We start from the raw sequence: 20,330 nt of genomic DNA, 5'->3' as shown, positions 1-20,330 counted from the left end.
GCACGAAAAGGCACGTGGATATAGCCTGGGGACTAGAGACATTTCGTTGATAGAGCTGAGATTGCAACAGAAATGCACTCCTGCAATTTTCACCGGTCACAACGGTAGTACGGCAGCCGGCTTTGTTTACATTTTATCACATAATTATACTCCCCTCTCCTCCCCTTCAAAGTGCTGCTGATCGAACTTTGGACCCTGTATTCCACTCATGGAGTCTAACTGATCGTTATTTAAAAATAAAAGGCAATTTTGATGTTTAAAATTTGACAGTTGAAGTCAGTGAACTGAAGTGCCCAACCGAAAGCAGGAGTAGCGTCCCTTGAGTACGATGACGTCAGTAACGTGGATATAGCATCGAGTCTAGAGACACGGACCCGTGGATATAGCCACAGCCTATTTTTTAGCCCTCTTTATTCAAACTTCGAATAATCCACGTGTGATTTTTGGGTGTAAAGTAGTTCGTTCTAATTTCTCACTTGTCTAAAAATAATCAACTAGATTTAATCCACTCCTCGGTTGCATTACAGGAGTTGTATAAACATATAAATATAGCGACCCAGCCACCGCTTTCACTTCCAGCAGGCAGGGTGTGTAACCTAACACCTTAGCACTCTTTTTTCCTGCTTGCCTGCATGTGTCGGGGAAGTGCTGTGTGTGTGTTTTTTTCACAATTTGGTGTGTTTAAATCATCTTCGCTCTGGACTGCAAGATGTGTTTGTGTTCATACTCTGGAATTGTGTCTGTGAATGGTTGTTCCTTGAAGTAACAGAGAAATGGTGCATAATCACCCGTGTGTTTTATTTCTAGGAGGATGTGATTAGGTGTTGCTTCCCGCTTTTTGATTTTTGTACTCATAATATGACTTGGATATATATATCAGCGGTGTTTGGTGTTACAAAAATGTTACCCTGCATCAACATTCAAGTTTTAATTATCTTCAAACTTTGGATTTCATTCAGTGAATGGTAGTTCTATCCAACAGAAGGGAAATGCGGCAGGATTGGCCTTGTGTTTTATTTCTATGCTTTTACTTGTTGGCTTGTGTGTTGCTTCCCACATTTTTTGTAGCTGCGCTCTGAGTATGGCTTCACAGGCGCATGAGGAAAGCCTTCACTTTGAGAGACTCCAAGCTCTCTGCAGAATATGTGGAGAAAGATCGAAGAGGAAGTACGACTCTAACCCAGCAAAATTGTGCATAAAGTATGAGTCGGATCTTGCAAGGTTATACGGCCTAAACATCGCAGAAGAAAAGAATGCCGATTTTTTCTCGCGGACTTTCTGTTCCAAATGTTATATGCGATTGACAAAGCTCAGATCGTCTGACAACCCGTCTGAAGTAAGTCTCCAGGCAGCCTTCGTCCAAATTGAAAATACAAAACATCTTTGGACACCATTTGACCCTTTGAAAGTTACCGACTGTTCTGTTTGCTGTGAGTTCAAAACACAGGCTAAAGGGGGGAGACCTGTGAAATTTATCAGCAAATTGCTTCTACCAGTTCCAGTCACACTAACGTTTCTGGCGATATTGATTTCAAAGCTCAAGCGTCGTCTTCGCCCCACAAAACCGTTAAGAAGCGCTTGTTTGATTTCCTGTCTGCTCGAAAAGAAGCAAACCAGAGTGATATTAGTGGATGTGTGTCCTTCACGGACAACGACTCTTTCACTATTCCAAAAGCGTCAACGCCCCGGCCACAACCACAAACAGCGAAAGACATTCCCACCGGTACACCTGTGTATATTCCAGAAACATCAACGCCCCGGCCACAACCACAAGCGGCGATAGATAATCCTACTTGTACACCTGTGTTGGCAGTTTCTGTCAAATCTCCCGCTAACATCAAAAGGAATAAACTTCTTCCAGTCCAACAGCTGCAATCTCCCCTGACAAAAGAAGAAGAGGCCTACTTAACCCGTTTGGTGCGTATCAAACTGGCACAGTCGGATGACAAGAACACAGTGACATGTAAGACAAGAGGACAACCAATAGTCTTACAAAAGGTTGTCAAACCAAGGAAAACGTCGTCCTAGGCCCTTGCAGCCACTCATCTAAGAAAGAGACGTGCAAAATATCTTGAGAAAATGCGTGCAGTTTTCTGGTTCTTCAACATGACATTCTACAGATCTACATTTACTAATGTCAGAATTATTCCTAAGCAGCATATTCTCGAGTCTCATTGTGTGCCGTGGATCAGGAACTGGGGGTTTGGTCTGGGTCTTCATGGAGAGCAGGGTGGCGAGCAAATTCACGCCTTAGTCAATCAGCTGAAAAGGAGAGCCTGGGGAATGAAGAAGGACGAAGACAGACTGCGAGTCCTAATGACTGAACAGTTGACAAGATCGTCCCCCATGCTTCAGGCTACTCCTCCCAAAAGAACAAAACAAACGTAGGACAGCAAGTAACTACATAACATCCACCACCTATACTTCCTGATTGAACTTCAGCTGTGGTACAATCTTCACTTTGTTCTTTGCATCTTTTGTTGATCAAAACAGCTAACACGAGTATCGTGTGTGATACAAACATTTTTGTTTTAGTCACAGTGTGGTAAATGTTATGTGTGCTTATATTGCTCAAAAGACCATACAGTTGTCTTTACCTTATTTTACTCAAGTATGGGTAACCTGATGTCTCATTGCAACAAACGGTATTATACAGATTACAAGCGTGTGTTTTTGTCATTTGGCAAGTACGTGTTATCCCCTCAGAAACTGAATTACTTCAAATCATCAGAGAAGTGACACTAGTATTGGTAGGAGCAGAGGAGCAGACAATCAAGACCCTCTAATGGTTGTGTGTAACACACGGACTTAATCAATTGGATTACCTAACTAGGATGGAGTAGCCTTTGACTTCCCGTACGCGTATAAGTCAGTTGCAGAATAACGGAACTCAGCTTTCGGTGAGTCAGTGTTTCATACCAGATGTGTGTGTGTGTGTGTGTGTATATTCATGTGACAGATAGCGTGACCTCATTCTTCAATCCTCTCTCTCTCTCTCTCTTCTTTCTCATTCGAACGCACGCACGCAAGAATGTACCCTACGCACGCATGCACGCACACACACACACACACAGACTGACAGAGACACACACACACACACACCCCGCTGACGCACAAACCACGCACACACACACTGACTGTCGGCAAGCGTCTCTTTTTGTTTGCTTCACCTTTGTTTATTGTGTTTTCGATATTTGTGTTTATTTTTTGCTTGACTTATCTGTTTTATTTTAATGTTTGCTATCCACATCGTGTGATAAATGTTTCTTCTCTCCGAGTCAGTTTAGTTTCTGCACGCCGCTTTGGTACTCCTTGTTTTTCTAACTTTGATTTTTTCTGAGTTTTTTTTAGCCGTAAGCGCCATGTTTATCGGAGCAGGAAACTCTTCCAGAGTGAGGACCCTTTGTTGGTTTCACTGCAGCCGCCAGCAGTTATGAGAAATTCAAAATGAGAAATGGCGCTTACGGCTAAAAAAAAAAACTCAGAAAAAATCAATTCTGCGTTCTTGATAGCAGTTTCGTCCAGACTGGACTCCAGCTTTTGCTTTTCTTATTTTTTTCTATCGTCCAAGCCCATAAAATCGAACAAGGCGGATTGCGTTTGGATTTCCCTCTTTCAGATGACTGAGATTGCCCCCCTTGAATCGATCGGTCTCAAGGCCAGTTACATGGTACTGGCCGCGTGTTTAAGATGGCAGTGATATCGCCCCGCTGGCTATTTTTACCACTCCCCTTCGCTGGCCCATAGATGTGTATTCAGTACACATCTATGGCTGGCCTTCGCTTGCCTAAAGCAGAAGCCAGGAACAGCCGTGAAATGAGTCCGTACATGTCAGGTGTCCGCTCACGCCGGGGGCCTACATTGCAGGGACTGCTGTACTTAGGCTAGTTGTTTTACCATATGATCATCGGGACTTATTCTCAGGATGACCTTTTAATGTTTAAACTGACTTGTCTCATTAAATGTTATAACATATTTCGTATGTGATATCATTGTTAGACCGTGAACTGTGCTAGCTAAGCTTTTGGCAGTGATTGCCTAATTAAACCACCTTAGAAAGTCAAATGTACTTTTAAGAGGTATAGTTTATTCCCAGCTCATACAGAAACTGGTAAGACTCATGGCAAGAGGTCAAACTCCGATAATTAGCACATTGCCTTCATTAGTAAATGTAAACAAATCATTCAAGTTAAAAATTAAATGTTAACAGGTAGGTCTGACTTCATTTTCTGGTCTTATCTTTGGTGTTTTCAGATTTCAACCAATAAAACAAAACAACAACTGCATGTTTACCATTTTCCTGCTAATGCTGTCCGTGTTTATTGTAAGTACTTAAAACAGCGCATTCTTTGATGGTTCATTTGAATGTTTGTTCTAAAAACAATTTATTTTATTATAATTTTCAACAGGACCAACCAGCACTCGTGTGCAGATGTGAACGATCACTGCGAGCTGGTCTTGCAGTATATGTGCGGGCCACATGTCCGAGACGGTGCTACAACTGCGTAAGCTGATTTTTGTTTTTACCTGTATTTGTTTGCATGTGATTTACTGTGTATGTTGTTGGCTTGTATGTGTAGGAGAAAGAGGACATAATGGTATGACTGTGCATACACAGGGTTTAGCCTGGGAGAAAAAGGCAATGGGACATTTGTCCCCCTGAACCAAATTCCGATGGACATATATTGTCGAAGGCAAGATTAGCTTCCAAAGAGGCCTGTACGCGTTTTGATCAAAGATGCAAAATGGTGCAATATGGTGCCATCTGAGAATTAGCCGCTATATCGTGTTATCTCTGCATGTGTCAGTGTGTCAGCCTGTGTGTGTGTGTAATCCGATGTAAAGTGTACATTTGGTGGCGCAGTGGTACGTAATCTCAATGCGCGCTTTGACGCACTGAAGGGAATTGTGACGGGTTATTTTCAGATTTAATGCACCAAAGGCGCAGGGCACACTAGTAAATGAAACCCTGCATACAGGTGGGCAGAGAGAGGGGGAGAAGGTGATAAAGAGAGAGAGACTGCAGGAATCACTTTGTAGCTTTTAAAAAGTGCCCCGACGAAAAAATGCATCATGGATTAATACTTTATATAAGTACTGACTTTCCATATATTAGAACAGACTTTTTTTAAAGAGTTGTTTTCTGCCAGAGATGCATGATGATCATGGATTGGCAGTCTTGTATTTGATATGTCTGAAAGCTAAGTGTAGGCTTTTTTGGCATTACAATGTAGAGAAAGAGGCACCTTATTTGTTCAAATGCCATAGGCATTGTGAGGAAAATAATAAAGTGTCAGCAAGTTCATCAAATTTATCAATTGCAAAAATTGTGCACAAGTGCTATCCTAGCTGGTAGAACTTTTAGACAGAAAGAGAGAGTATTGTGTTTGCGTGAAATTGAATTGTACAAACATAAGGAAAGGATTATTGTATTGGTGCAGTTTCTATATTGGACATTAAAAAATCATGAATTTCTTACAACAAAAACAAAAACAAACTACCATTAATGTTCACCATTTAAACTGCTAAGTGAAAAGTCAGATCCTGTATTCTTCCAGCCAACCATAGATTTTTTCATACAATGATTTTGTATTTGTTGCAGAACCATTCCTGATAACCGTTTGCGGTGCCAAAACTACAACTGCAACACAGACTTGCGTTACGGAATGCACGAAGACTACAACTACTACCTTATGTGTAAAACACGACGCAGAAACATGGGGCTCTTCACTGCAGATCAGGTGGGTGTAAATTCTAACCAAAGTGCAATACAGTGGAACCTCCCTTTTAAGACCTCCAAAAAAATTGAGAAAATCAGGTCTTAAAAAGAAGGGTTATTCTTAAAATGGGGGTAAATTTACAGAGGTAATGAACAGGAAGTCTGAGAAAACAAGGTCTTAAAAAGGAGGAATTAAGTCTTGAATTGGGGGGGAGTCTTATATGGGGGGTTCCACTGTACAGGGTGATATTAAAATAATTTCAGGGGAGGGAATGATTGATATTGTGTATATGTTGATGTGCAGTGTAATTGACGTATACAGTGGAACCCCCTTTGAAGACATCCCCCCCCCCCCCCCCAATTTAAGACTTCTTCCTTTTTACATTTAGTCAAGTTTTGACTAAATGTTTTAACATAGAGGGGGAACCGAGACGAGGGTCGTGGTGTGTGTCTGTGTCTGTGTCTGTGCGTGTATGTGTGTAGAGCGATTCAGACCAAACTACTGGACCGATCTTTATGAAATTTGACATGAGAGTTCCTGGGAATGATATCCCCGGACGTTTTTTTCATTTTTTCGATAAATACCTTTGATTACGTCATATCCGGCTTTTTGTAAAAGTTGAGGCGGCACTGTCACACCCTCATTTTTCAATTGTGAAAAAATGCAGTGCGTTCAGTTTCATTCTGTGAGTTCCACAGCTTGACTAAATATAGTAATTTCGCCTTACGCGACCTGTTAAGACCTGATGTTCTCAGATTATTTGAGGTCCTAAAAAGGGGGTTCCACTGTACATTTTTAAATTATGTATATGGGCCAAAGTCAAAAGGTGCCTCTTGTCATGTGACATTTTTAAAAGGCTAATAAATTAAAGATTTTTTTAATATTTTAACTAAAGCTCTCAATAACATTGTACTAAAGTGTTTGCAGATGATATTGCCAAAGTTTCAGAACACAAAGTTGATAGTAAGTATTTTTTTATGAATTTCTTATCCTAATTTCTCCCTATTTTTTGCGGTTTCTAAAGCCTCGTTTTTGGGTGTCATTAGAAATGCAAAATTAAACAGTGTAACCTTGTTTTTTCTTAAATAAAGAATAGATGGGCCGGTTCAGTAAAGTTCATTCTTTTATTTGAATTGGTCGGGGCCCAAGGACTGTTATGCCGGGGTGGAAGTAGAGATAAGCGCCTACTTCCCAAGAAATGCTCCATATGGCTTCGTGTCTCCAAACACCTCTGACAGTCAAATCCAGCTCCTGGCCTTCACGTGGCGGGCCCTGTCTTCGACTAACAGGAGAAGGGATGCAGGCGGGTCCCTGGCGCCTTAAAACCAGCTGCTTCGGGCAGATGGGGCTCGTCAACCTTGGATGGTCGCTCATCTAGGAGAAGGACAACTTTGATTTCAAAACCCGCACTGCCTTGTGTGCGCCTTGGGAAAGGCAAAGGCTACGAGAAGGAAAACTTCGACAACAAACCCGGGTAGAGTGGACTCGACAGCCCAGCAAGGCAGCTACTCTTGGGGAGGAGGCAACCCTGAGTAAGAACCTCAACCACCGAAGACGGAAGACAGCAGCCAACTTGGTCCCGCAGTGGGGCACTGCGGTTATGAAATTAAAGGCCCCTCCTGTTTTTGGAACCGCAGGAGCTTTCTAGTTTGCTGTTAGGTAGATTTTTGGTTCCTCTTTCCTGTCATGCTCTCTTTTTCTTCATGAATTCTTTTCTTTTTTCTGCCTTCTTGCTCATACACCTGTATTTCTTCCAAAAATCTCTTCTCTTGCCGCTTGTCTCGCGATTCATGTATAGTTTAATCTGTTAGTGTTCTGATGTAAGTCCAGCAGTAGATAGGTTAAGCCTATTTTAACATACTGGAAACTGGTAATCTTCCAGTAGGTATTAATTTAGTTTTACTAAAGCCTGCTGGGACACAAGTAATGGGTTAGTGCATTTGTAAACAGGAATCGCTTGACAAGTGGCCCCCTTCATCCCCCCCTTCCTCGTCCTGATATGGCTCTGCGTAGTCGGCTGGACGTTAAGCAACAAATAAACAAACAAACAAAAAAAAAAGCCAACTTGGCGTGGGGAGAAAATCGGCTGTCTACGCTTTCACGATAATATAGAAAGATCGAACGCAGAAGAAGAAGAAGATTTGAATTGGTCTTCAATATGAAAAAAACAATCAACATTGAGAATTTGAAGGTTAAAAAACTACAGTCTCCTGTGACATGTTCTGTCACACTAAATTCCTCTTTCTTTGCTTTTTGACTCACATGCGAAGCAAAAGTGAGTCTATGTACTCACCCGAGTCGTCCGTCCGTCCGTCCCGCCGTCCGTCCGTCCGTCCGGAAAACTTGAACGTTGGATATTTCTTGGACACTATTAAGTCTATCAACACCTGATGTGGCCTGATGGTGTATGGTTACAAGATCTCAAAAAACATGTGCGGCAACTTGACCTCACTTCAAGTTCAAGGTCAAAGGGGCCGTAATTGTTGTCTTAAAAACGACCATTTTTCACATTTTCGCATTTTTTTCTGAAGTTATCGAGAATGGCAACCTTAGCTATGTATGCTATACAGGGCAATGTAAGCCCTATCTTTGGACACCAGTTTGGTTGACCTTGCTTCAAGGTCAAGGTCGCAAGGGTCCTTTAAAGTTGGATTGTATACATAGTTTGAAGTGACCTTGACCTTGAACTATGGAAGGTAACTCTTCCAAATCTACATATGTGTGAGGGAAATACATTATACTTACAAAAGTGAGTCTATATACTCACCGACATCGTCCGCCTGTCCTTCCGGGCGTCCGTCCCCCCCGTCCGTCTGTGAAACCTTTAACATTGTATATTTCTTGGACACTATTAAGTCTATCAACACCAATTGTGGCCTGATGGTGTATGGTTACAAGATCTTCAGAAACATGTTTGGCAACTTGACCTCACTTCAAGGTCAAGGTCACAGGGGCCATAATTGTTGTCTTAAAAACGATTGTTTTTCACATTTTCACAGTTTTTTCTTAAGTTATTGAGAATGGCAACCTTAGCTATGTATGCTATACAGGGCAAAGTAAGCCCTATCTTTGGACACCAGTTTGGTTGACCTTGCTTCAAGGTCAAGGTCGCAAGGGTCCTTCAAAGTTGAAATGTATATATTTTGAAGTGACCTTGACCTTGAACTATTGAAAATAACTCTTCCAAAACTACATATGTGTGAGGGAAATACATTATATTTTCATACTAACTCACATTAGGTTACATATCTTCAAGTTCCAGGTCAGTTTGAGTTAAACTGATATTTGTCATTTCTGAAAGAAAGATCAAGGTCTGTTCAGCATGTGAGTCGTGTGGGTTTTGCCCTTCTTGTTTGCATAAAGAAAATGAAAAGAAAGAGCCATCGTTTTGGGGTCATCAAAACGTTATCAATGTAGGCTACATATTAAAAGTTAAAAAAATAGCATGGTACCAAAATTAAAACGAGTTTTGACACGTTGCAAAAAATCTGTCACAAACGTCACGAGAGACAGCACGCGATTTTCGGCACCTTACTTTCGATCTCGATTAACGGCAGCTGCTTTTACGACATCCGCAAAGTGGTCTGAGCGACAGAGTTTCTGGCACATTCGAACGCATGGCGTCCTTGCGACCGTGTGACAAACCCTGGCTTTCACTGTAATATAGTCTAGGGGGTTATACGACTGGCAGACTGTGATCGCCGTTATTTTAGGTTCTAGTTGATCTGTTATGAGTCGGGTTAAACTTATATGTGTGTTTGGGTGTACGTGTAAAGGAAAGTGAGAATGATAGTAGAAAGGAGCTCTATGAGGAGTGGTCAACAAAGACTGATGAAAGTTAAACGTATCAATTTAATGATGCCAAAACAGATGGATATGATGTGACTGAGTACTATTCTTTGCTTATCTTTCTCAACCAAGTAGATCTAGGCATGGGTCCGTACAAGAGCGTCTGTGCACTGCGCGAGCTTGGATGGTTTCAGCGTTCAAGTAAGGTGGAGCTAGTATACGCAGTCTGAGATAGGTATACTGCTCGTCGATGAATGCGCGTTTAAGTCTTTCCTCTCGAAGTCCGCAGGGACCTCTCTCTCACGCGATGCAAATACGCTGTGACTTCTGAACTGTCTGGCCTGGGCGGAGACGATCTGCACTCTGGAATGACTCGTGTACCCATGCACTCTGGCGTCGGTGAGGAAAAGATGCTGAACCGTCACGATGAAGGACTCCCGTTTCCGGAGTATGTTTATGTGGTGAATGAAGGAGGGGTTGGGGCTAGGGAGAAGCCTCGAGGATGGGGCTTGACTCCGGGAGAAAGGTTGAACTCGTTCTTTAACGTCGAACGTCGACCAGTTGAACGTTAGTTGAACTGGTTATAGACTGGTTATTGAACCTGGACCAAAGAGAAACATATGTTAATATCAGCGGTCCTAACTTTCCCAAACAATAAACATACACACACAATTTCACACAGTCATCAGCCTTCAATTGACCAACGGATGATGATGATGAAGATGGCTGCCTAGATTTGCACCGGTCAAAACCTGCATTGAAATTACAAATTCTATTAGAATGTGACGACGGATTCGTGCCGCTCGAAGACCTCCGGGTACATCGTTGTGTGATGCATCTGTTACTATAGATGTTAATAGGTAAACCTACCTCAAACAGGTTCGTGAGTTTACGGCCCCCCCACAAGAAAAGAGCCTGCCCTTTTGTTCTCAAATGTTCCAAAAGACAGTTGGTACTTCTTCTTTCTTTGGATGAGCACTGACTTGTGAGGGTCCACTCACAATCTAGTTCCATTCATTCAGTCAAAACAAAACACCACAGTACAATTTACTATTCTTTTATTTGACCAAAGTCACAAGGAATCTTCTTGTGTTCTAACCAACACACATACACAAGCATCGCTTTTCTTTGGCGATATTACAATATTCACAATACTTGTATCGATGCGAGCAAAATCAAAACGTGGAAAGTGTTACGCCTTCTTGTCATGACGTCGCCTTCTTGTCATGACGTCATATTTTATGACGAGATGGCAGCTGGTTATAGTCTCGGTCCTCCAGCTGATCCAGTCTCGGCAAAGTAGTCTCGTGTACTGTGCTGTATAATGTCCAAAAGCGTCACATACGCCCATGGGGGAATGAAGATTGTGGTCAATCTTATCTTACGCTGTGGTCATTCTACTCAAGTAGTCAGCTCCCACGTTGTCCTTGCCAGGAATCACTTTGATGGTGAAGTCGTACGGTTGCAGTTGTAATGCCCAACGCATCAACCTTGCATTCGTCGGTTTCATGCGTTGCAAGTACTGGAGGGGTTGATGGTCCGTTTCTAAAACGAAATGTCTTCCATACAAGTAGCGTTCGAACTTCTGTATTCCCCACACAGTAGCTAGGCACTCCTTCTCAACTGTGGCATAGTTCTGCTCAGCGCTGTTCAGCTTCTTGCTTGCGTAAGCCACTGGTTGAAGGCCTTTTCCTTGATCTTGGAGCAGTACAGCTCCCATTCCACGGTCAGAGGCGTCGGTTCTCACGACGTACGGAAGTGCGAGGTCTGGCATGATGACGACAGGATGATTCGTCAATCCTTCCTTCAGTTTGTCGAATGCAACTTGACATGCTTGGTTCCACTTCACGTGTTCTGGTTCGTGTTTCTTTGTCTTGTCCGTGAGCGGCGCCGCGATGTCGGAGTACCCTGCGATGTAGGAACGGTAGAATCCGGTTGTCCCTAGGTATGCTCGCAGCTCCTTCTTCGTTTCTGGCGGTTTTGCATCCCTGATCTTCTTGACCTTGTCGTCCTCGGGCCACCTTTTGCCGTTTCCAATCTCGTGTCCGAGATAGGAAAGTTGTTCGTAGCCGAAGAAACACTTGGATGGTTTCGCGGCGAGGTTCGCTTCTTGTAGTCTCTTCAAGACTGCCCTCACGGCCTCGATGTGTTGTTCCCACGTCTCGGTGGCGATGAGTATATCATCCATGAAATGATGGACATCCTTTCTGTTCAATGGGAGCAACAGCTTCCTCATCATACGGTTGAAAATTGCTCCAGCCGTAGATAGTCTAAATGGCATGTTTACCCATCGAAATTGACCGAGGGACGTGGTGAATGCTGTCTTGTCGCGATCCTCTTCCTGGATCATTACAGCCCAATATCCCTTCGTGAGGTCAATTTTACTGAAGAATCGTGCGTGAGAAAGCTCTGAAAACAGGTGCTCCACATCAGTGATGGGTTCTGCGTCAAACTGTACGACCTTGTTCACCTCTCTCAGATCATTGCAGAACCGTATTGATTTCCCGTCAGCCTTCTTCACTAGTACAATCGGCGAATTGTAGGGTGATGAGGCAGGCTCAATAACTCCAAGTTCCAACATCTCCTTGATCTCCCGTTCGACGACGTCGACTTGGGAATGGGGAATGGGTCGGGGTTTCACGTAGACAGGTTTCTGGTCCGTCATTTTGATGACGCACTTTTCAAGTGTGGTCTGTTTCGGAACATCGGTCAGGTTGTCGCCGAACTCCTGGCACGCATCCTCGATGTCCTTTCTTTGCTTGCGATTCAGTTTCTCCCATATGTGTACATCCTTGGCAAACTCCGTCCTCTTTGTTGACGGGGTCGGGATGTGTTTCAGACTGTCCGCGTCCGCGAAATAGTCGTTTGGCACTTCGTCATAGTCTTCGACGACGATGGCGATGTGTTCTTCCTCCTCTTCCTCAGGTGTATGTTCTGCCTGGAACATTTTGTCTCTCTCGTGGTACTCCCGCAGAAGGTTGACGTGCGTACGTTGCGTCCCACCTTGATACGGTAGTCAAATGCGTTGACTTTTTCCTCGACAGCATATGGTCCCCTCCATGCTAGCTCGAGCTTGTTATGTTTTGTCGGGAGAAGTAGCAACACTTTGGCTCCGACCTCCAACGTCCGACGTTTGGTGTTGCGGTCGTAGTGATGAGCTTGGCGAAGCGCTGCCTTTGCTAGGTGGTCTCTTGCGATCTCGCAGGTTTCTTCTATCCTGTTCCGTAAGTCAGTTACGTACTCGGCAGTTGTCTTTGCTTCGTCGGAAGCTCCTTCCTCTGTCCAGAGTTGCCTCAGTATCTGCATCGGTCCTTTGACCGTGCGTCCGTACAAGAGCTCAAATGGTGAAAATCCAAGAGAGTCTTGTGGTACTTCCCTGTATGCGAAAAGTAGGGCTGGTATGAACTCATCCCACTTCTCTGGTTGCTCCATCGCTAGTTTCTTCAACATTGATTTCAGCGTCCCGTTGAAGCGCTCAACCAATCCGTTGGTCTGAGGGTGCCATGGAGTTGTCGTAAGTCCCTTTATAGCCAGAAGCTGCTGTACATCCTTCATCAGCTCGCTGGTAAACTGTGTGCCCCTGTCGGATAGGATTTCGTCGGGCAGTCCCAGTCTGGTCCAGAAATTCCAAAGCGCCTCGGCGATGGTGCTGGCTTTGATGTCTCTCAGTGCCACAGCCTCTGGGTATCTTGTCGCATAATCGACCATCACGAGTATGTATTGTTTCTTCGAAGCGGAGATAGGCTTAATTGGACCAACCAGGTCCACGGCTACACGCTTGAAGGCTGTATCGATGACTGGCATCTTGCCCATCGGTACACGTTTGGTCCGTCCCTTCGGTGATGTACGTTGGCACGCGTCGCAGCTCATGCAATGACGTTTGATGTCTCCCACTATCCCCGGCCAGAAGAATTCTTGCCAGATTCGCTCGCGAGTCTTCTTCTGTCCCAAGTGGCCAGCCATGGGCGAGTCATGTCCTGTGCGAAGTACCTTCGATCGCATCCTCCGAGGTACAACAACTTGTCGATGCTCCTTCCCTTCCTTGTCGACGTACTGGCGATAAAGGACGTCCTTGACGTGTGTGAAACTGACCCGTCCATGGGTCACCTTTGTCTCGGCTAGCACATGTAGACGACTAAGGGACTCATCTGCATGTTGTTCTTTCTTGAGATCGGCTGCAGAAAACAATTGTTCGGCCTGAGGTACTAACGGTATCTGCGCTTCTAGTGCAGCATCTCGTTTCCTCTGATCCCGTGTTTCCACGGCTGCTGATCCTTCCACGATCACAGGGTCACGTACTGGGTATACGGGTACCTCTACAGTTTTTCCTTGGAGGCCCATCTGATTTCCTATCAGGACGGAATATATCGGGTTGTCCATCACGCTGACTTCTGTTTCACCTACAAAGTACGGCGTGTCCAAGTGTACTCTTGCTATGCGTAGTTGTTTCTTCGTAGACTTATCTGCGAGTGTCGTTTCCTTGACTGATGAAGTGAAGTTGGCGTCAGGTACCAGAGCTGCGTCGACGATTGTTGAAGTGCTTCCCGTGTCTCGGAAACCTGTCGTCAATCTTCCTTCGACGGTGATTTTGGAGACTTTGGTGAAGGTCTTCTCGGCGCACGTTCCACAAAGCTTGTCGTAGTTTGTCGAGTTTCCCACCTTCACTTTGGTGTCCATAGCTGCCCCGGCATCTTCTCTGAGATTCGGACACTCACGCTTGAAATGAGGTCCATTGCAGTGGAAACATCTGATGTCCTTCTTGAAGTATGGCTTATCTTTGTCCGCTACTTTGCCTGAGATTTGTCGTCGTACTTCCCACTAGCCTTGCGTGCCTCAAATCGATGACTATCCTTCTCCTTCACTGACCCCTTGTCATCTCGGGTCTTCTTGCTCGCTGACGGTCTTGCTTCTTCGTACCGCACGATGAGTTTCTTGATAGCGCTGATGTCCTCTGGCTCCCTGTCTTTGATATAAGTAGCTAAATTCTCTGGTAGAATTTCCATCAGCTGCTCTCTCAAAAATAAATCCTTCAGGGATTCGACATCACTCCCATGTCCTGACATGTCGATCCAGCGGTCCATGAACAGTGACAAATCGTTGATTAAATGCTTGTACGTGTCAGCCTGTTCTTTCCTTCTAGATCTAAATTTCTTCCGGTACGTTTCTGCCGTAATCTGGAAGTGCTCCAGCAGAGCCTTTTTCAGAAGCTCATACTCGCTCGTCGTCCGTAAGGCGGGTGTAGGCGAGTCGCGCCTTTCCTTTGAGGAGTGCTGTCAATCTGGGCAACCAAATCTCGTTGCTCCAGTGGTTCGCTCGGGCGTGGTCCTCGAATTGAAATATGAAGGACTCGATGTCGTCCTTGTCCTCCAAGAACGGCAACTTGGATTGATAGTTGTCTCGGTCTCTCTGCTGGGTGTGGTTGCTGCTGTTATTGGAGTTTCCTCCTCCTGAGTTAGTAGGGCGAGAAGCCTCAGCTTGGATACGTAACTCCTCGAGCCGGAACTCATGTTCCTTGTCTCTGGCACGTTCGTCGCGATCCCGCTGTTTCTCTTCGCGATCCTGCTCGTACTCAATCCGTTTCTGTTCGAGCTCGAGTTTCTTAGCTTCGCGTTCACGCTCAACTTGCTGCTGTATCTGCTCGAGTTCGAACTTCTTGGCTTCGCGTTCTCGCTCAACTTGCTGCTGTATCTGCTCGAGTTCGAACTTCTTTGCTTCACGTTCTTGCTCAACTTGCTGCTGTATCTGCTCGAGTTTGAACTTCTTTGCTTCACGTTCTTGCTCGATCACGTACTCTCTCAGCTCAGCTCCCGTTAGACCTAACATCTCTCCTTTCTCCATCAATTCTTTCGTCAGCTCCAAAGCCTTGCTCCTTGTAGTGACACCACTAGCGACTTGCTGTTCTTCAGACATCATGTCGTCGAAAGAATCCTCCTCTTTACGAAATTAGCGATCCTTCTGAAAACCCTTGGTTACACGCGTTCAAAATCCACAAAAATCGGAATTTGCCGCAGCCAACTCGGAAACCGTCTCTGTCAACTCGGTAAATCGCGTTTGTAAAATCGGAAATTGAAAACGACCAAGTTAGTTTATAGTGTGTACACACTCCAGTTACCAATTCCTCGAATTGTAACTTTGTTTGTGACTTTGAATTCAAAGTTGTCGACGACTTTAGACAAAGTGTCTTATTCAAATCGGCCATGCACCCACGTCAAACTAACGTGACTGATAATTCGGTGTTCTAATAAAATCCAATTCTATCGGAACCCTCGCCAACTCCGCACTTGTGCTGATCAAACACAATGCTATGACATTTAACCGAAATCAGTAATATGTATTTGCTCAACTATATGTCAGATCTGGACTTCTCGTAGAACAATGGTTCTCTTGTCCCCTTTTACTTTGAATTCCGAATTCGAAAGTGAAAGAATTTATAGCTTGAACAAACTACACCCTTTTGCAGAGTATTTATACCGCTCTGACTAACACCTTGCGTTGGTTCTTCTCTCAGAAGAAGGGAATCACAGAGTCGTTTCCCCAACCCTATGTTACCAACTAACCAGTTTACAACAGAATCCTCGTCTGATTAAACTGTACTGAAGCTATCTGACATGCTTCCCTTGTGGTCTTGATACTTTTTAACCCAGAAGTATCGTCTCTTCAATAAGAGGTTACGTTCGCTTTTAGGAGTGGGAATGGAATGCTTTGTTGCTATTTACCCAGAGCAACGTCTCTACATTTAGAGGTGGTTTAGGTTTGGGATTGGGGTTTAACTAATCCTTAAACTAAACACAAAATAACTAAGATGAGATGAGAACGTACAATACACACGAGAATTTCTTAAGTTAATTTTGGCTCAACCAGATCCCGGACGAGCCCCCAATTTGTGACAAACCCTGGCTTTCACTGTAATATAGTCTAGGGGGTTATACTACTGGCAGACTGTGATCGCCGTTATTTTAGGTTCTAGTTGATCTGTTATGAGTCGGGTTAAACTTATATGTGTGTTTGGGTGTACGTGTAAAGGAAAGAGAGAATGATAGTAGAAAGGAGCTCTATGAGGAGTGGTCAACAAAGACTGATGAAAGTTAAACGTATCAATTTAATGATGCCAAAACAGATGGATATGATGTGACTGAGTACTATTCTTTGCTTATCTTTCTCAACCAAGTAGATCTAGACATGGGTCCGTACAAGAGCGTCTGTGCACTGCGCGAGCTTGGGTGGTTTCAGCGTTCAAGTAAGGTGGAGCTAGTATACGCAGTCTGAGGTAGGTATACTGCTCGTCGATGAATGCGCGTTTAAGTCTTTCCTCTCGAAGTCCGCAGGGACCTCTCTCTCACGCGATGCAAATACGCTGTGACTTCTGAACTGTCTGGCCTGGGCGGAGACGATCTGCACTCTGGAATGACTCGTGTACCCATGCACTCTGGCGTCGGTGAGGAAAAGATGCTGAACCGTCACGATGAAGGACTCCCGTTTCCGGAGTATGTTTATGTGGTGAATGAAGGAGGGGTTGGGGCTAGGGAGAAGCCTCGAGGATGGGGCTTGACTCCGGGAGAAAGGTTGAACTCGTTCTTTAACGTCGAACGTCGACCAGTTGAACGTTAGTTGAACTGGTTATAGACTGGTTATTGAACCTGGACCAAAGAGAAACATATGTTAATATCAGCGGTCCTAACTTTCCCAAACAATAAACATACACACACAATTTCACACAGTCATCAGCCTTCAATTGACCAACGGATGATGATGATGAAGATGGCTGCCTAGATTTGCACCGGTCAAAACCTGCATTGAAATTACAAATTCTATTAGAATGTGACGAGGGATTCGTGCCGCTCGAAGACCTCCAGGTACATCGTTGTGTGATGCATCTGTTACTATAGATGTTAATAGGTAAACCTACCTCAAACAGGTTCGTGAGTTTACGGCCCCCCCACAAGAAAAGAGCCTGCCCTTTTGTTCTCAAATGTTCCAAAAGACAATGGTACTTCTTCTTTCTTTGGATGAGCACTGACTTGTGAGGGTCCACTCACAATCTAGTTCCATTCATTCAGTCAAAACAAAACACCACAGTACAATTTACTATTCTTTTATTTGACCAAAGTCACAAGGAATCTTCTTGTGTTCTAACCAACACACATACACAAGCATCGCTTTTCTTTGGCGATATTACAATATTCACAATACTTGTATCGATGCGAGCAAAATCAAAACGTGGAAAGTGTTACGCCTTCTTGTCATGACGTCGCCTTCTTGTCATGACGTCATATTTTATGACGAGATGGCAGCTGGTTATAGTCTCGGTCCTCCAGCTGATCCAGTCTCGGCAAAGTAGTCTCGTGTACTGTGCTTTATAATGTCCAAAAGCGTCACAGACCGGATAAGTTTTCTGAATCCGTCACACGCTTTTTTACACGTCACAGGGAACAACGCGGGGTCCAAAAATAACGAGAGACATGAAAGAACATCCTTCTAAGAAAAACTGAGTGCTTATTCTTCTTTGTAATGTTATGTTAACGAAGTTTTACGGAACAGAAGCACACAACTAACTTTCGATTTTACAGGATTAATGTTAATAAAAATGTTTCTCGTAACATGTGACGGAAAACTAATCTCTTCCGTCACACTGACTTGTCACAAGAAACTGGAAAAGTGTTGTTTTTCATGCAAAAATTTACTTCAGGATTTTTTTGTCTCTTTACACAAGTTAAATAAATCTTAGAAAACAAATCCTACATGGTTTGTCTGAAAAGTCTATGTTGTTTTGTCTAGGAAGATTTGCAGAAAATCCAAAAATCTGTTTCTAGTGACGTGACATTTTCATGATGGCCATGCTTAAAAGATATTATATTTGAACATTTCTTTTGAACATAATTCAAAAGAGTGTGTTGGATTTTGTACAAAAAGATATATTTCCATCTTGAAATTGGCATTTAAGGTAACAAAAAACAGCACTGAAGATGTTGTATGTCACGAGAAACAGATTTCAGAGCAGGACACAAAACACAAATTTATTCAGTTGGTTGAAAAACTGCAGGGTTAGTTTTAAAAAACATTAAAAGTACATTAATTAATAGTGTCAAAAATGCAAAAAAGAAAGTATAAAACATAAAATGAAAATATAGTGTTCCATTTGGCACCTTTTGACTTTGGCCCATATGTATAATTTTGTTAATTATATAAACAGATCTTTAATTTGTGTTCTTTTATGTGTTTTCAGAACTTGAACATGATCTTTAAGTTGTGTTCTCTTGTGTGTTTTCAGAACTTGAACAATCGCAACACAGCCAAGTTCACCAGACAGAACCCAGGGGGCACACGTCGTGGTTTTGAGTGTCCGGAGGAGAGAGACTATTACCCTTCCTGGCATCCCTCAGCCTGGATTGTGAGTTTTGCTTTTTTTATTTCTTCTTTCTGTGTGTTCCTATTGTCTGTCTTCTTTTTTCTGTTTTGTCTCATCTTATAATTTGACCTGGAGAAGACCTCAGGGTCAAAACTGTTGTATCATCTAGCTGTGGTAAAAGATGCATAATGCATTGAAGCAATACAGTGGAACCCCCCTTTTAAGACCCCCCAATTTAAGACTCTCTTTAAGACCTTGTTTTCTCAGACTTTTTGTTCAGAACCTCTGTAAAAATTACCCCCATTCTAAGACTCCCTCCTTTTTAAGACCCAATTTTCTCAAATTTGTGGAGGTCTTAAAAGGGGGGTTCCACTGTATAGACAATCAGTATGAAAGATTCCCACATGCAGGCATAAGATAGTTTTTTAAATTTATTTATTTATTTATTTATTTGTTTGTTTTCTTTGTATGCAGGATATCGCGGTGATGACCAACAACGTGTCGCGATGCGAGTATTACCAGCAGGAAAGCCAGAACGTCAAGGAACGCTGGGCCTGTATCCTGCCTGTGGAAACCATCGAGAAATCGCGCAATATTGTTCTCCCCAACAACAAAGAAGACTGTGAGGTATGTAAATCATAGATGAAGAAATACTTATACAGCCCAAAAATTGAAGCTATTTTCTTGCGCTTCTAGAGAAGAGGAAGAAATAACACCTGACTCAAAGTTATGCATGAATATGGTGGGGGGGGGGGGGGGGGGGGGGGGGGTTGGCGGCGTTAGGGGTGTTGAGAAGAAGAAGCAGCTACACCTAAATCAAAGTCATGCATGAATAGAATACAAAAACGAAAATAGAATACGTTCAGCTGAAACCTGTGAGTTGAACACCTGTGATGTAAATAAAGATTCCTCCGAAAGCGGCGTATGGCTGCCTGAATGACGGGATCAAAACAGTCATGCACGTAAAAACCCACTCGTGCAAAAACATGAGTGAAAATGGGAGTTTCACCCCATGAACAAAGAATAAGAAGGACACCCTTGATGTAAAAAAAAAAGGTAACTTCGTTTTTAAAAAGGCATTTCCACTGTACTTAGTATGTATACCAGAGAGGAATATAATCAAAGTCACACTGTTTTCTAGGCGTTTGAATCGGATGGAGTGAAGGCGGAGTGGCACAAGTTTGCAGCTCATGGAGTGGCTGCCCCTGACTGCAGAGAAACGGAATTCTCCCGCGACAATCACCTTGGCAACGGCTTGGGTGGACACCCCAATGTTTATAACTGGACAGTCCCGAACATTGACAAGGACAGCTGTGTTCTTCGCATCAGGTCTGTACCACTTCAGGAGTGAATTTGTTTTTAGCTTATGATTACACTTGCGTGCATGTATGCACGCTTGTTGACTGATATTCAGGTAAAGACAGCAGCATGCACATATAGCGTCGGATGCATTGAACTGCACACAGGCATATGCT

At 43.6% G+C, this 20,330-nt stretch overlaps 1 protein-coding gene across 1 annotated transcript in view; it reads left to right on the top strand.

Moving 5' to 3' along the window:
* Positions 1 to 20,330, top strand: part of LOC138964736 (protein DD3-3-like) — a 52,619-nt gene that overhangs the window by 21,659 nt on the left and 10,630 nt on the right. The window contains exons 4-8 of the mRNA XM_070336776.1: positions 4,410 to 4,505; positions 5,603 to 5,741; positions 18,778 to 18,897; positions 19,330 to 19,482; positions 19,997 to 20,184. Of these exons, the coding sequence (XP_070192877.1) occupies positions 4,410 to 4,505; positions 5,603 to 5,741; positions 18,778 to 18,897; positions 19,330 to 19,482; positions 19,997 to 20,184 (696 nt within the window). The remainder of the gene's footprint in view (positions 1 to 4,409; positions 4,506 to 5,602; positions 5,742 to 18,777; positions 18,898 to 19,329; positions 19,483 to 19,996; positions 20,185 to 20,330) is intronic.

This window comes from Littorina saxatilis, linkage group LG4 (assembly GCF_037325665.1).
Source record: "Littorina saxatilis isolate snail1 linkage group LG4, US_GU_Lsax_2.0, whole genome shotgun sequence".
NCBI lineage: Eukaryota > Metazoa > Mollusca > Gastropoda > Littorinimorpha > Littorinidae > Littorina > Littorina saxatilis.
The sequence above is the reverse complement of the archived record's forward strand: the minus strand, read 5'-3'. Positions and strand labels throughout refer to the sequence as shown.